Source organism: Oncorhynchus kisutch, linkage group LG14, assembly GCF_002021735.2.
Source record: "Oncorhynchus kisutch isolate 150728-3 linkage group LG14, Okis_V2, whole genome shotgun sequence".
Classification (NCBI taxonomy): Eukaryota; Metazoa; Chordata; class Actinopteri; order Salmoniformes; family Salmonidae; genus Oncorhynchus; species Oncorhynchus kisutch.
The window spans coordinates 26,897,702-26,913,774 of record NC_034187.2 but is presented as its reverse complement, the minus strand read 5'-3'; the positions used below and the strand labels follow the sequence as shown (position 1 = coordinate 26,913,774).

Genomic DNA, 16,073 nt, shown 5'->3' with positions numbered 1-16,073 from the left:
TTTATTTTACCTAAATGACTGATAACAGATTTCAATTAGGGTAATGGTGGAGCATCATCCGTGTTACTGACCAGTTTGCCGCGGGTCTGAGCAGAACGGGTCTCTCTCAGGGTGTAAACATCTCCACACACAGAGATCTCCCTCCATACACCCGGCTTGGACTCCTCTGTGAACCCACCCCTGGGGTGCATCACCAGCACCCCATTGGTTGTCAGCCCGTCCATGTGACCATCCGGGTTCTTCCACTTTGCGGCTTTTTCCTGAGGATAAGATAAGGGAAAAGTCAAACAGTAGTGGGCTTACATAACACTGATGCTAGTATAAATTGTGTGCTAATCTAGTTTATTCTGTCTGGAACGCTAGACAAGCACTTGCGAACCAGGCTTAGATTCTTAGGAGGAAAACAAGAGAAAGTAAAAACATGCTAGAAGTGTTCCATTGTGCATCATTGTCATAAAATGCTAATAAAGAAAATCTGAATACCAATCAACCCGAGTCTTACCCCCAGGAAGATGTTCTTGGAGGAGTCAAAGCCAGCAGCATAGATGCGAGCGGTGTAGGGCAGGACCCTCTCACAGACGACACGACAGGCGAAGCGCGAGATGGTGCTCTGGGTGATGGGCGTCTCCTCTCCCTCCTGACCCCCAGACACAGTGTCCGTCACCACAAAGTCTATGGGACTCTCTGTGGAGCGGCCAATCTGCAGGACAATATAGTCAGCCCATGTTACAACAGACACCTGCACCATTAGGGTTTAGAAAGTGTTTGTTTTTAGGGCAGTGCCTGCGTTCATGGGCTATTTCCTTAATAAATAGTAAAAACAGTAGGCTCAGATGCTGCCAGCACCAGAGATCGCACAATAAAATTAATTAATTAATAATGAATGAGAGGATGTCAATGAATGCTCCATAGAGAGGATGAACAGTGAATGTCTCAACATATAGTCCTCCATCAGCTAGCTAAGGATGCTATGTTTAATCAAACAAGGTCACAAACCAATAGAATTAGTATGCATTGTAATACAATAAGATACGGATTAATAATGATAGATCAATTTGAGCTTCACACAGAAAAGGAAATGCTTTTCAGTCTTTCATTTTGTTTCAACGTTTGTCCTCGTTTAAAATTTCTCTTTTTTTTGGTGGCATTTTTTATTATGATTATACAGACAGAACAAGTAGAGGGAAAAAACATACACGGATCTCCTCCCAGATCGAACCCAAACCATCCCCCCACATGCTCCAACAAAACCCCACCCTAAAACCAGACTTAAAGCAGGCATGATCTAGAACTTCAGTAATATAATTTTTTAGAGTGAGTAAGTAGAGTAAAAATAGTGATACAAATTTTAAATTAGGGTTGGTTTATGGAGTTGTGAAATTAGCTGGTCCATGTCTTCTTCAAAGGATATGAAAGGTAGCCAGATATTATAAAATGTAATTGCAGATCCCCTAACGGAGCAGCGCATTTTCTATAGCTTGAGATGTTGCATGCCTTCCTTTATCCAATCGTTAAAAGTACGAGGAAACCGAGCCTTCCACTTAAATAGCCTAAGACGTCTACCTAGAAGAGTAGTAAATTACCAGCATGTTGCCCATAGAACTGTTCAGAGGGCCTCCTATGGTGCCACTCCGAATAATGACCTTTTCATCAATCTACACACAATACCACATAATGATGAAGCAAAACAACTTTGAGAACATTTTGCTCATTGAAATATCACATTTACATAAGTATTCAGACCCTTTACTCAGCACTTTGTTGACGCACCTTTGGCAGCGATTACAGCCTCGAGTCTTGTTGGGCTGAGCCGCCAGCTCTAGGAAGAGTATTGGTGGTTCTAAACTTCTTACATTTAAGAATGATGGAGGCCACTGTGTTATTCGGGACCATCAATGCTGCAGAATTGTTTTGGTACCCTTCCCCAGATCTGTGCCTCGACACAATCCTGTCTCTGAGCTCTACGGACATTTCCTTCGACCTCAAAGCTTGGTTTTTTAATACTTTTGTTTTCCCTTTGTTATTATGGGTTTTGTGTGTAAATTAATGAGTATTAATTGAATATTGCTGTAACAAAATGTGGAAAAAGGGGTCTGGATACTTTCTGAAGGCACTATAGGTCTCTCCAGTATCTTAGAAAATGTCTCATTGTTATCCAGAAATCTGTCGATTTTGGGCACTTCCAAAACACGGCAATAAAGTAGCAGAAGCCTGCTTACGTCGGTCACAAGTGGGATGTATCTGGTCTAATCTAGGATATCCTTTGACCAATGCAGACGATGAACTATTTTAAATTGAATTACAGCATGTCTTAGACATATAGGTGAAGAATGGATTCTTTGAAGCACACTCATATGAGAGTTGTTCACGTAAATCCTCTCCCCATTGTCTATTAAAAGAGTCCAGCGATTCCAGAGTGTACAAGTTTAATAACGTATAGATCATCAACTAGATTCAGCCACGGGCCAATTTTTTCTGGAGCGGATGGTCGGGGGGGGGAGCATAACTGCAAATTGACTGCAAGAAGCCCAAACAGATACAGTGGGGAGAACAGGTATTTGATTCACTGCCAATTTTGCAGGTTTTCCTACTTACAAAGCATGTGGAGGTCTGTAATTTTTATCATAGGAACACTTCAACTGTGAGAGACGGAATCTAAAACAAAAATCCAGAAAATCACATTATATGATTTTTAAGTAATTAATTTGCATTTTATTGCATGACATAAAAGTATTTAATCACCTACCAACCAGTAAGAATTCCAGCTCTCACAGACCTGTTAGTTTTTCTTTAAGAAGCCCTCCTGTTCTCCACTCATTACCTGTATTAACTGCACCTGTTTGAACTCATTACCTGTATAAAAGACAACTGTCCACACACTCAATCAAACAGACTCCAACCTCTCCACAATGGCCAAGACCAGAGAGCTGTGTAAGGACATCAGGGGTCAATTGTAGACCTGCACAAGGCTGGAATGGGCTACAGGACAATAGGCAAGCAGCTTGGTGAGAAGGCAACAACTATTGGCGCAATTATTAGAAAATGGAAGAAGTTCAAGATGACGGTCAATCACCCTCGGTCTGGGGCTCCATGCAGGATCTCACTTCGTGGGGCATCAATGATCATGAGGAAGGTGAGGGATCAGCCCAGAACTACACGGCAGGACCTGGTCAACGACCTGAAGAGAGCTGGGACCACAGTCTCAAAGAAAACCATTAGTAACACACTACGCCGTCATGGATTAAAATACTGCAGCGCACGCAAGGTCCCCCTGCTCAAGCCAGCGCATGTCCAGGCCCGTCTGAAGTTTGCCAATGACCATCTGGATGATCCAGAGGAGGAATGGGAGAAGATCATGTGGTCTGATGAGACAAAAATATAGTTTTTTGGTCTAAACTCCACTCGCCATGTTTGGAGGAAGAAGAAGGATGAGTACAACCCCAAGAACACCATCCCAACCGTGGAGCATGGAGGTGGAAACATCATTCTTTGGGGATGCTTTTCTGCAAAGGGGACAGGACGACTGCACCGTATTGAGGGGAGGATGGATGGGGCCATGTATCGCGAGATCTTGGCCAACAACCTCCTTCCCTCAGTAAGAGCATTGAAGATGGGTCGTGGCTGGGTCTTCCAGCATGACAACGACCCGAAACACACAGCCAGGGCAGCTAAGGACGGGCTCCGTAAGAAGCATCTAAAGGTCCTGGAGTGGCCTAGCCAGTCTCCAGACCTGAACCCAATAGAAAATCTTTGGAGGGAGCTGAAAGTCCGTATTGCCCAGCGACAGCCTCGAAACCTGAAGGATTTGGAGAAGGTCTGTATGGAGGAGTGGGCCAAAATCCCTGCTGCAGTGTGTGCAAACCTGGTTAAGAACTACAGGAAACATATGATCTCTGTAATTGCAAACAAAGGTTTATGTACCAAATATTAAGTTCTGCTTTTCTGATGTATCAAATACTTATGTCATGCAATAAAATGCAAATTAATTACTTAAAATCGTATGTGATTCTCTGGATTTTTGTTTCAGATTCCGTCTCTCACAGTTGAAGTGTAACTATGATAAAAAATTACAGACCTCTGCACGCTTTGTAAATAGGAAAACCTGCAAAATCGGCAGTGTATCAAATACTTGTTCTCAACCACTGTTTAACTAAAACATAATATTTTCTTACATTTCTGCGGAATAACTTGGCAACAGATTTCTTAAAGTAAATTATGTCCAACAATAAAAATTCCACACAAAACATTACCATGCCAGCAGCATACCACCCTGCATCCCACTGCTGGCTTGCTTCTGAAGCTAAGCAGGGTTGGTCCTGGTCGGTCCCTCGATGGGAGACCAGACGCTGCTGGAAGTGGTGTTAGAGGGCCAGTAGGAGGCACTCTTTCCTCTGGTCTAAAAAAATATCCCATTGCCCCAGGGCAGTGATTGGGGACATTGCCCTGTGTAGGGTGCAATCTTTCAGATGGGATGTTAAATGGGTGTCCTGACTCTCTGTGAAGAGAGCCCATGGCACTTATTCACTAAAGAGCCCATGGCACTTATTGTAAGAGTAGGGGTGTTAACCCTGGTGTCCTGACTAAATTCCCAATCTGGCCCTCATACCATCACGGTCACCTAATCATCCCTAGTTTACAAATGGCTCATTCATCCCATAACTATTCCCCAGGTCGTTGCTGTAAATGAGAATGTGTTCTCAATCAACTTACCTGGTTAAAAAAATATATATTAATAAAACATTTTGCTCAGAAAAATCCTCCACCAAATTTCACAGTGGGTGCGAGACCTGGTGAGGCCTACAAGCCAGTGTCTCACACCCACTGTGACATTTCGTGGAGGATCGCCGATGATCTGGGGGTCCTTCAGCAAGGCTGGAATCGGGCACTTTTGTCTTTGTGAAGGACACATTAATCAAGCCAAATACAAGGTTGTCCTGGAAGAAAACTTGCTTCCTTCTGCTCTGACAATGTTCCCCAACTCTGAGGATTGTTTTTTTCCAGCAGGAAAATGCTCCATACCACACAGCTAGGTCAATCAAGGTGTGGATGGAGGACCACCAGATCAAGACCGTGTCATGGCCAGCCCAATCTCCAGACCTGAACCCCATTGAAAACCTATGGAATGTGATCAAGAGGAAGATGGATGGTCACAAGCCGTCAAACAAAGCCGAACTGCTTGAATGTTTACGCCAGGAGTGGCATAAAGTCACCCAACATCAATGTGAAAGACTGGTGGAGAGCATGCCAAGTCGCATGAAAGCTGTGATGGAAAATCAGGGTTATTCCAGAAAATATTGATTTCTGAACTCTTCCTCAGTTAAAACATTAGTATTGTGTTGTTTAAAAATGAATATGAACTTATTTTCTTCGCATTATTCGAGGTCTGACAGCACTGCATCTTTTTTGTTATTTTGACCAGTTGTCATTTTCTGCAAATAAATGCTCTAAATGACTATATTTATATTTGGAATTTGGGAGAAATGTCAGTAGTTTATAGAATAAACACGTACCTATTAAATAGTAAAACCAGAGAAACTGATAATTTAGCTGGAAAAGATTAAGAGACCTGCAAAATTATCAGATAGTGGCGTTATAACTTATCTTATTTATCAAAGGTTTTCGAAGAGAGGGCTTAGAGAATAAAGTCTCACTCTATGTGGATGACATGCTATTATATCTAAAATAGCATGTCATCCACACAGAGTGAGAGTTTATTCTCTAAGCCCCCTATTGGAAAACTTTTGATAGTGGCATTATAACGTATTGCGATGGCAAACAGCTGACGAACCCGGTCTTGTCCCACGTTAAAGATAACCTTTCATCCTATTATTTGTGCGTACTGCAGCCATAGGAGTAAAGGACTTTGATCCAGGATAAAACATTTGGATCAAATCCAAATTGTTTGAGAGTATAAAAAAGATAAACCCATTCCACCTAATCAAATATCTCTGGAGCGTCAGATGAATCGGGATTATAAAGTATATTATAAAGATGTTGAAAAAAAAAAAAATGAGGATTTTAAAATGAAGCCAGTTTAAGTCAGTTAGGAACAAATTCTTATTTTCAATGACTGCCAAGGAAAAAAGTGAGTTAACTGCCTCGTTCAGGTGCAAAACGATAGATTTTTACCTTGTCAGCTCAGGGATTCGATCTTGCAACCTTTTGGTTACTAGTCCAACGCTCTAACCACTAGGCTACCTGCCACCCAGAGTTTGATCTGTAGAGATAATGGAGGGAAGGGACTGATTCAAAACGGTGGGCAAGCATCTATAACGTCGCATTTTAATAAAGAAATTGGCCTATATGAAACATACAATATACATTTTTTATAATAGAAAATTGAAATACATGCCTGTCTCGTTTTTTAATTATTATTTAACTAGGCAAGTCACGGCTGCGGTCCCTGTACAGGGACCAAAATCTGCGGAACTTTCAGAGCGCCAACTGTAGTACTCGATAAAACTCAAACTTTCATTAAAAACACACATGCAAGGGACTCAATTAAAGCTACACTCGTTGTGAATCTAGCCAACATGTCAGATTTGTAAAATGCTTTTCGGCGAAAGCATGAGAAGTTATTATCTGATAGCATGAACCCCCGAAATACCTGAACGAGACATAAACAAAAGAATTAGCGTAGCCGGCGCTACACAAAACGCAGAAATAAAATATAAAACATTCATTACCTTTAACGAGCTTCTTTGTTGGCACTCCTATATGTCCCATAAACATCACAATTGGGTCTTTTTCCCGATTAAATCAGTCATTGTATACCCAAAATGTCCATTTTATGAAGCCCGTCTGATCCAGGAAAAAGTGCCTTTCCAAAACGCAACGTCATTTTTTTAAATTAAAAAAGTTGCCTCTATAAACTTTTACAAAACACTTCAAACTACTTTTGTAAACCAACTTTAGGTATTAATAAACGTTAATAATCGATAGAATTGATCACGGGGCGATCTGTATTCGATAGCAGCAAGTCTTGAAATCATCGTCCATATTTTCCCTTTCATAACTTCCTTTGGTGTACCCCAAGACAGGAAGTGCCTATTCGTCATCACACCAAGGATAAACTACCAATGAAATGCCAGTACTGTCGACATCGTGTGGAAGCTGTAGGCATTGTAAACGGGACTATCTATTTTGCCTTGCTGTAGACAATACATTGACTGGCGGATGGATATTTTTTGTTTGTTTTTTGTGAACAGTTTTCCTTGGGATTTTTACTCCTAAACACGTTCTGTTATAGCCACAGACATGATTTAACCAGTTTTAGAGACTTCAGAGTGTTTTCTATCCACACATACTAATCATATGCATATACTATATTCCTGTCATGAGTAGCAGGACGTTGAAATGTTGCGCGATTTTTAACAAAAAGCTGCGAAAATTCGCAGCATCCCCAACAAATTCTTATTTGCAATGATTGCCTAGGAACAGTGTGCCTAGGAACTGCCTTGTTCAGGAGCAGATCAACAGATTTTTATTTGCCTTGTCAGCTCGGGGATTCAACCTGGCAACCTTTCAGCTACTGGCCCAACTCTCTAACCACTAGGCTACCTGCCGGGTAAAAAATATGAGGAGAATGAATCCTCAAATATGGAATGCAAGAGAGGAAAAAGTTGACCTGAGAAAATTTGTTAAGAAATCCACCGGGCCCAGAGGATTTATCACACTGCATAGATTTAATTGCCAACATAATCTCTTCTACAGAGAAATGTTCTTCCAATTCAGCAGCTACAGTATCTCAGGTTCAACTGTGGGAATATCTAAGTTCTGAAAGAATGTCTTGAATAAGGTAGCGTTACCAGCGAATTGCAAAATGTAGAATTGTGAGTAAAAGTTAAGAAAGCATGAACTAATCTCTAAATATTCAATACATCTCTTACCCAGCTCGTCGTTTATCTCCGGTATGGTTTGATTCGCGGTTCTCTGACACAGCTGGTGTGCTAACATTATCCCTCATTTCTTTCCATGTTCATCATTTTGGTATCGCGATTTACTAATACGATTTTCAGTTTGTAGAGTTGAAGATCAAACTGTCTGAAGTGTCAAACGTTGTTTTAGTAGGCCAACGTTTGTCCCCGAGTGGATTTTAAACAGCCCTCTGCTGGGTATGGCTTTTTATTTTATTTTTACTTACTGCCATTTGCAGACACATAGACACAATAAAGGTTAGAATGTAAAGCGCGTCTGCAGCAGTAGAACGTCTCCCTAGTGGGAGTGGAGCGGTCTCTGTGCTGTAGATTAACGCTAGGGGGAGAACAGCGTGCAGAACAGAACATGTGTTCACTTGAGGGAAGGAGAGTGGGGAGAAGAGAAAGTGGGACAGACGGTCACAGAGAGACCACAGTGCTATAGAAACACTGCCCAGCTTTGTAGCAAACAATTCCATGAGGAAGACAGAGACTTCATTAAAGATTTAAATAAAACAGACCAGAGTTTGGTTAAAAATGCATTAACATGAAATGTATATTACTAAGCAGATTGCCTTATAAACTTGTGGTTTGAGGGTTTTCAGTAAAATGGACAATGAAATGTACATCTGATAAATTTAGACCAATGGATCTGGAATACTGAAATGGACGGACTTACCTGAAACATGTCTGTGTCTTTGTCATGGCAGTATTCCACCACTACTGTCTGGTTCCTGGACAGAGTGTAGGAAATACTGTGCTGCCCTTTGCAGTTCACTGCCTGAAACAACAGCAGAAGATCAAAAGATGCATTCTACACATGCATATAATGGACTGATGGTGACAGTTCTTACATTGAAACTCTTAATAGGATATTAAGTCATTTGCAAATTACAATAATGTATGAGCTCCTTACTAATGAAATCATACAACCTATTGAAACAAAGGGCTTCTTCAGTGCTATAAAAAGGTGATCAAATCAAATGTTTTGTCACATGCGCCAAATACAAGGTGTAAACCTTATCATGAAATGCTTACTTACAAGCCCTTAACCAACAATGCAGTTAAGAAAGATATTTACGAAATTAACTAAAGTAAAAAAATAAAAGAGCAACAAAATAACAAGGCTATATACAGGGGGTAACAGCAGCAAGTCAATGTGCGGGGGTACAGGTTAGTCGAAGTAATATGTACATGTAGGTAGGGGTAAAGTGACTATGCATAGATAATAAACAGCGAGTAGCAGCAGCGTCAAAAAACAAAAAGGGGGGGGGGGGTCAATGCAAATAGTCCGGGTAGCCATTTGATTAGCCGTTTGGTTAGGTAGCCATTTGATTAGCCGTTTGGTTAGGTAACCATTTGATTAGCCGTTTGGTTAGGTAGCCATTTGATTAGCCGTTTGGTTAGGTAGCCATTTGATTAGCCGTTTGGTTAGGTAGCCATTTGATTAGCCGTTTGGTTAGGTAGCCATTTGATTAGCCGTTTGGTTAGGTAACCATTTGATTAGTCTTAACAGGGGGTAGAAGACAAAAACAAATAGGAGTCGGGACAGTAATACTCAGAACGGAACAGTAGGGATCAGTGTTCCTGTGATTTAACACTTCCATTACAGTGACCATGAACAGGCCTCTAGGCTCAGTCAACAAAGGCCAGGCTATCAGCTGAGCTTCATGAAGGGGGATTCATTTCAAGCAACCCAGCCCTGCCTCCACCCAGCCCATCCACTCTAAATTGGAATCTAAATTCCATTTCCCCTAACAGCTCCATCACGTGAGCAAGGGAGAGGTAAAAGTGGGTCACTCACGATTGCTGTATTGTGCAGCTGCAGAAAAAAAAAAGTTTTTTAAAAAAGTAAAAAAAAATGAAAAAAGAGATCCTGTAGCGAGACATACAGGGGCTTGTCTTAACACAAAGCACACTGCTAACATCCATCCACCGGTGTCTGTCTGGGCTCAGATACAGTTTATACTCTCAGTCACAGCCCTCCCACTACGCTAGGCACGGTCTACATACGAGCCACACTACGGGGGTCTGCAGGAGTAAGAAGCCATGATAGAGTTAACATTTTCAACAGAACATTTGGTTCTCCTTTTGGATTTCCGCATATCCAGTGCTAAAGTCCCACGCAACCAAATGAGATCTGGAGAACGAAGTAGCCTAAACCGTATGTTAGGGAACACCCAAAGGAACACACACACGGACAGACCCCTCTAATTGAGATCAAGTGGGCAGATTAGAGAGCAGGGCAGGATTTGAATAGGAGTCTGGCAATGGCAGAGATCCTCATTATCTACTAGAGTGTGCATAGCCCCACTCACTCAGTCAGTCAGCTTTCTCATTATGTTCACATGGCGTGTGTCTTGAGTGAAAAACACATTCCTGCTGAGTGAGAGGAGGCATCGGGGGACACACACGGATATCCATAATAGTTGCCCTCTCAAATAGAACTCTGTGCTGGCTCAAGGACGATAGGTATGTTGAACTCATTCACTGACACCAGTGGTAGGCTACGGAGGGCCACAAAAAGGAGAATTTCAAAACAAGGTTCCCTTTCTGGCCTGCCAGCCATTTCATCTCTGTTTACAGCTGTGAGCGGAAGGTCAGCCAACTGCAACAACTTCCTCCTCACTTCACCCGCTAAACCAAGCTTAATACAGGCCCTGATACCAGGGTGATAGCAGAGGGAAGGGGGGGGGGGGGGGTAATAAAGCCCCATCAATTTAAAACAGACAGTACATGACCTCCTACATAAACCTAACTTGTTCTAATGTGGTGTGTCATGTAAGGCTGTCTCCGACTTGGAACTTTGTCGAATGAGAATCTGGTCGAAATTTTAAAACATGCCTTTTTCCAGAGACACATCCTGTGTGTTTTAATCAAATGAACTATATGCACTGAGCTCGTCTGATGCTTTAAGTGCTATGCTTGATGAAATAATGACACACAAATGACTAGAGGGAGCCCGACCGCAATTAATTTGATTATGCCAGGCCCAGACTTGCTGCGCTGTGTAAAAAAGAAAATGACTGTGACTAGCACCCGTTGTCGGTCTCTCCTCCCTGCTGCAGCGACCACCACAGAACATCAACTGTTTGTCACGCTGTTGCTGAAGCTGCAACATAATTACAGCCATTTGACTGAGAAGTTTTGTTACTGAAATCCCTCATTTGCTTAGGAAAAACATATTCCCTCAACCCTTGCTCTCTCTCAAGTATGGATCACATGCACATGACCAATAAGGTCTGACTTATAGCATATCAATAAATAGGTTATAACAAACTCCGAACACATGAAGAGGACGTTACAAATAAACTCGAAATGGGAGAATGTTCACTGGTTGCTCTGTGGAATAAATTTGACTAGTTGTGGAAAATACTGGAGAAGGCAAGAAGGCAAGAAACAAGCACTGCATGCATATTATAGATTACAATATCATTTTTTCTGACCACTTGGAACAATGTAAACACTAAATAAATTAAAAGCGTACCAGAAAGTCTGTTGTTTAAGACTTTATTACAGCAAAGACTAAAAACAGCCTCATGCATTTTTTAAATTTAAGTTGAGAACAAGTTCTCATTCACAACTGCGACCTGGCCAAGATAAAGCAAAGCAGTGCGACACAAACAGAGTTACACATGGAATAAACAAGTGCACAGTCAATAACACAATAGAAAAAAAGAAAGTCTATATACAGTGTGTGCAAATGGCGTGAGGAGGTAAGGCAATAAATAGGCCATTGTAGCGAAGTAATTACAATTTAACAGATTAACACTGGAGTGATACATGAGCAGATGATGATGTGCAAGTAGAGATACTGGTGTGCAAAAGAGCAGAAAAGTAAATAAAAACAATATGGGGACGAGGTAGGTAGATTGGGTGGGCTATTTACAGATGGACTATGTACAGCTGCAGCGATCGGTTAGCTGCTCAGATAGCTGATGTTTATAGTTAGTGAGGGAAATGTAAGTCTCCAGCTTCAGCAATTTTTGCAATTCATTCCAGTCACTGGCAGCAGAGAACTGGAAGGAAAGGCGGCCAAAGGAGGTGTTAGCTTTGGGGATGACCAGTGTGATATACCTGCTGGAGCGATTGCTACGAGTGGGTGTTGTTATCGTGACCAGTGAGATAAGGCAGAGCTTTACCTAGCATAGACTTATAGATGACCTGGAGCCAGTGGGTCTGGCGACAAATATGTAGCGAGGGCCAGCCGACTAGAGCATACAGGTCGCAGTGGTGGGTGGTATAAGGGGCTTTGGTAAAAAAGCAGATGGCACTGAAAGATTTGCTGAGAAGAGTATTGGAAGCAATTGTGTAGATGAGTGAAGGAGGCTTTGTTGCGAAACAGAAAGTCAATTCTAGATTTGATTTTGGATTGGAGATGTTTAATATGAGTCTGGAAGGAGAGTTTAGTCTAGCCAGACACCTAGGTATTTGTAGTTGTCCACATATTCCAGAACCGTCCAGAGTAGTGATGCTAGTCGGGCGGGCGGGTGCGGGCAGCGAACCTTTGAAAAGCAAGCATTTGGTTTTACTAGCGTTTAAGAGCAGTTGGAGGCCACGGAAGGAGTGTTATGTCATTGAAGCTCGTTTGGAGGTTAGTTAACACAGTGTCCAAAGAAGGGCCAGATGTATACAGAATGGTGTCTGCATAGAGGTGGATCAGGGAATCACCCACAGCAAGAGCGACATCATTGATATGTAAAGAGAAAAGAGTCAGCCTGAGAATTGAACCCTGTGGTACCCCCATAGAGACTGCCAGAGGTGTGGACAACAGGCCCTCCGACTTGACACACTGAACTCTGCAAAGTATCTGCGAAGTAGTTGGTGAACCAGGCGAGGCAGTCGTTTCAGAAAAGAGTGATGGACTGTGCCCTCTGCCGATAAGAATACGGTGATTGACAGAGTCGAAAGCCTTGGCCAGGTTGATGAAGACGGCTGCACAGTACTGTCTTTTATCGATGGCTGTTATGATATCGTTTAGTACCTTGAGCGTGGCTGAGGTGCAACCGTGACCAGCTTGGAAACTGGATTGCACAGCGGACAAGGTACGGTGGGATTCAAAATGGTCAGTGATCTGTTTATTAACTTGGCTTTCAAAGACTTCAGAAAAGGCAGGGCAGGATGGATATAGGTCTAACAGTTTGGTCTAGAGCGTCACCCCCTTTGAAGAGGGGGATGACCGTGGCAGCTTTCCAATCTTTAGAGATCTCGGACAATACAAAAGAGAGGTTGAACAGACTGGTAATAGGGGTTGCAACAACGGTGGCGGATAATTTTAGAAAGGGTCCAGGTTGTCTAGCCCAGCTGATTTATACGGGCCCAGGTTTTGCAGCTCTTTCAGAATATCTGCTATCTGGATTTGGGTGAAGGAGAAGCAGGGGAGGCTCGGGGAAGTAGCTGCGGGGGGCGGAGCTATTGGCCGGGGTTGTGGTAGCCAGGAGGAAAGCATGGCCAGTCATAGAGAAATGCTTATTGAAATTTCGATAATCATGGATTTATCGGTGGTGACCGTGTTACCTAGCTTCAGTGCAGTGGGTAGCTGGGAGGAGGTGCTATTGTTCTCCATGGACTTTAGTGTCCCAAAACGTTTTGGAGTTAGAGCTACAGGATGCAAATTTCTGTTTGAAAAAGCTAGCCTTGGCCTCCCGGGTGGCGCAGTGGTTAAGGGCGCTGTACTGCAGCGCCAGCTGTGCCATCAGAGTCCCTGGGTTCGCGCCCAGGCTGTCGCAACCGGGAGGTCCGTGGGGCGACGCACAATTGGCCTAGCATCGTCCGGGTTAGGGAGGGCTTGGTCGGTAGGGATGTCCTTGTCTCATCGCGCACCAGCGACTCCTGTGGCGGGCCGGGCGCAGTGCGTGCTAACCAAGGTTGCTAGGTGCACGGTGTACCCTCCGACACATTGGTGCGGCTGGCTTCCGGGTTGGATGCGCGCGGTGTTAAGAAGCAGTACGGCTGGTTGGGTTGTGTTTTTTATTTTATTTATCCATTGTTTTACCAGGTAAGTAGACTGAGAACACGTTTTCATTTGCAGCAACGACCTGGGGAATAGCTACAGGGGAGAGGAGGGGGATGAATGAGCCAATTGTTAACTGGGGATTATTAGGTGACCGTGATGGTTTGATGGCCAGATTGGGAATTTAGCCAGGACACCAGGGTTAACACCCCTACTCTTACGATAAGTGCCATGGGATCTTTAATGACCTCAGAGAGTCAGGACACCCATGTATCGGAGGACGCATGACTTTCAACCTTCGTCTCTCCCGAGCCCGTACGGGAGTTGTAGCGATGAGACAAGATAGTAGCTACTACAACAATTGGATACCACGAAATTGGGGAGAAAAAGGGGTCAAATTCAAAAAGAAAGAAAAAGCTAGCCTTTGCTCTCCTGACTGACTGCATGTATTGGTTCCTGACTTCCCTGAACAGTTGCATATTGCAGGGACGATTCGAATGCAAATTGTCAAAACGGAACAGTTTATTTATTGTTTACGCTAATTACTCAAGGGTCACTTTGTTATTTTATTTAAAAATAAGTATTGAAATATAGGCCTACGTAAATTACGGGACTAAGAATAAACAGCACGTGCTCGAAGGCCTGCGGTGGTTATACTAGGCTGCTATATTAAGCCTACTAATGATATTTCTTCTTATAATGATCATAATAGTAATGATAACAACAAGGAGGGTTATTATTGTTAATAGAATTTGACAATTTGAAAGTGTAAACACCAAATAAATAACACCAGAGAGCCTGGTTTAAATTTATTTTATTTTATCGATTTTGTGAGGCTTGATGCTCACTGAATCAGTAGACTATTAAACAAACACTCAAACTGCCAATACTAGCAAGATCTGTCTTATTTCTGTAGATACACTACATGATCAAAAGTATGTGGACACTTGCTCATCAAACATCTCATTCCAAAATCATGGGAATGAATATGGAGTTGATCCTCCCCTTTACTGCTATAACAGCCTCCACTCTTCTGGGAAGGGTTTCCACTAGATGTTGAAACATTGTTGTGGGGACTTGCTTCCACTCAGCCACAAGAGCATTAGTGAGGTTGGGCACAGATGTTGGGCGATTAGGCCTGGCTCGCAGTCGGCGTTCCAATTCATCCCAAAGGTGTTCGATGGGGTTGAGGTCAGGGCTCTGTGCAGGGCAGTCAAGTTCTTCCACACCGATCTCAACACCGAGGACAGACAATTTGCTTCAGCGGTCCCGTTCTGTGAGTTTGTGAGGCCTACCACTTCGCGGTTGAGCCGTTGTTGCCCCTAGACGTTTACAGTTGACAAGGGCATCTCTAGCGGGGCAGAAATTTGACAAACTGACTTGTTGGAAAGGTGACATGCTATGACGGTGCCACATTGAAAGTCACTGAGCTCTTCTGCAAGGTCCTTTTACTGCCAATGTTTGTCTATGAGATTGCATGGCTGTGTGCTCCATTTAATACAACTGTCAGCAACAAGTGTTGCTGAAATAGCAACTCTACTAATTTGAAGGTGTGTGCACATACTCATATATATATATATATATATATATATATATATATATGAGTATGTGCACACACCTTCAAATTAGTAGAGTTTGTATATATATATATATATAGTAGAGTTGCTATATATATATATAATGTAAAAAGCCAGGCACATTTAACAGTTAAGACTATTTATTATAGACCAAATTAAGTTGAGAGGAAACCCCCTCAATTTTCCTAGACAATTAAGGCAAGGGCTGTTTTCTCGTCTTCTTACTCCACTGCTGCCTCTGCCGCATTGTTCTCAACATCAATATGCCGGTTAACTTTGCTATTATGCACATTGTTATAAAATAATATTATTTTTAGTGTTGCACCATTGTCCTTAACCATATACAAATACAGTAGGACATGTCTTAAGAGTGATGGACTGTGCCCTCCACAATGGATTAGTCCACTCAGACAGGTGTCTGGTACACCGTTCTTTTTTTGCAAATGCTCGACTAAAGAAATCTTGGTCGACCAACAGCCTATCGACCAAACAATCGACTAAATGGGGTCAGCCCTCATGAAACAACACAGACAAGAGCACAGTACAGTAAAGTAAACAGGCCGTCAGTAATTACACAGCCTTTATCAGCTAACGCCTCACCTTCTCCCAGTAAGAGCAACCAGCCAG

At 42.6% G+C, this 16,073-nt stretch overlaps 1 protein-coding gene across 1 annotated transcript in view; it reads right to left on the bottom strand.

The window, feature by feature from the left end:
* Positions 1–16,073, bottom strand: part of peli2 (pellino E3 ubiquitin protein ligase family member 2) — a 29,763-nt gene that overhangs the window by 4,846 nt on the left and 8,844 nt on the right. Inside the window, exons 3-5 of the mRNA XM_020501188.2 lie at positions 8,596–8,697; positions 503–700; positions 72–260 (exon numbers count right to left, since the gene is read on the bottom strand). Coding sequence (XP_020356777.1) covers positions 72–260; positions 503–700; positions 8,596–8,697 — 489 coding nt within the window. The remainder of the gene's footprint in view (positions 1–71; positions 261–502; positions 701–8,595; positions 8,698–16,073) is intronic.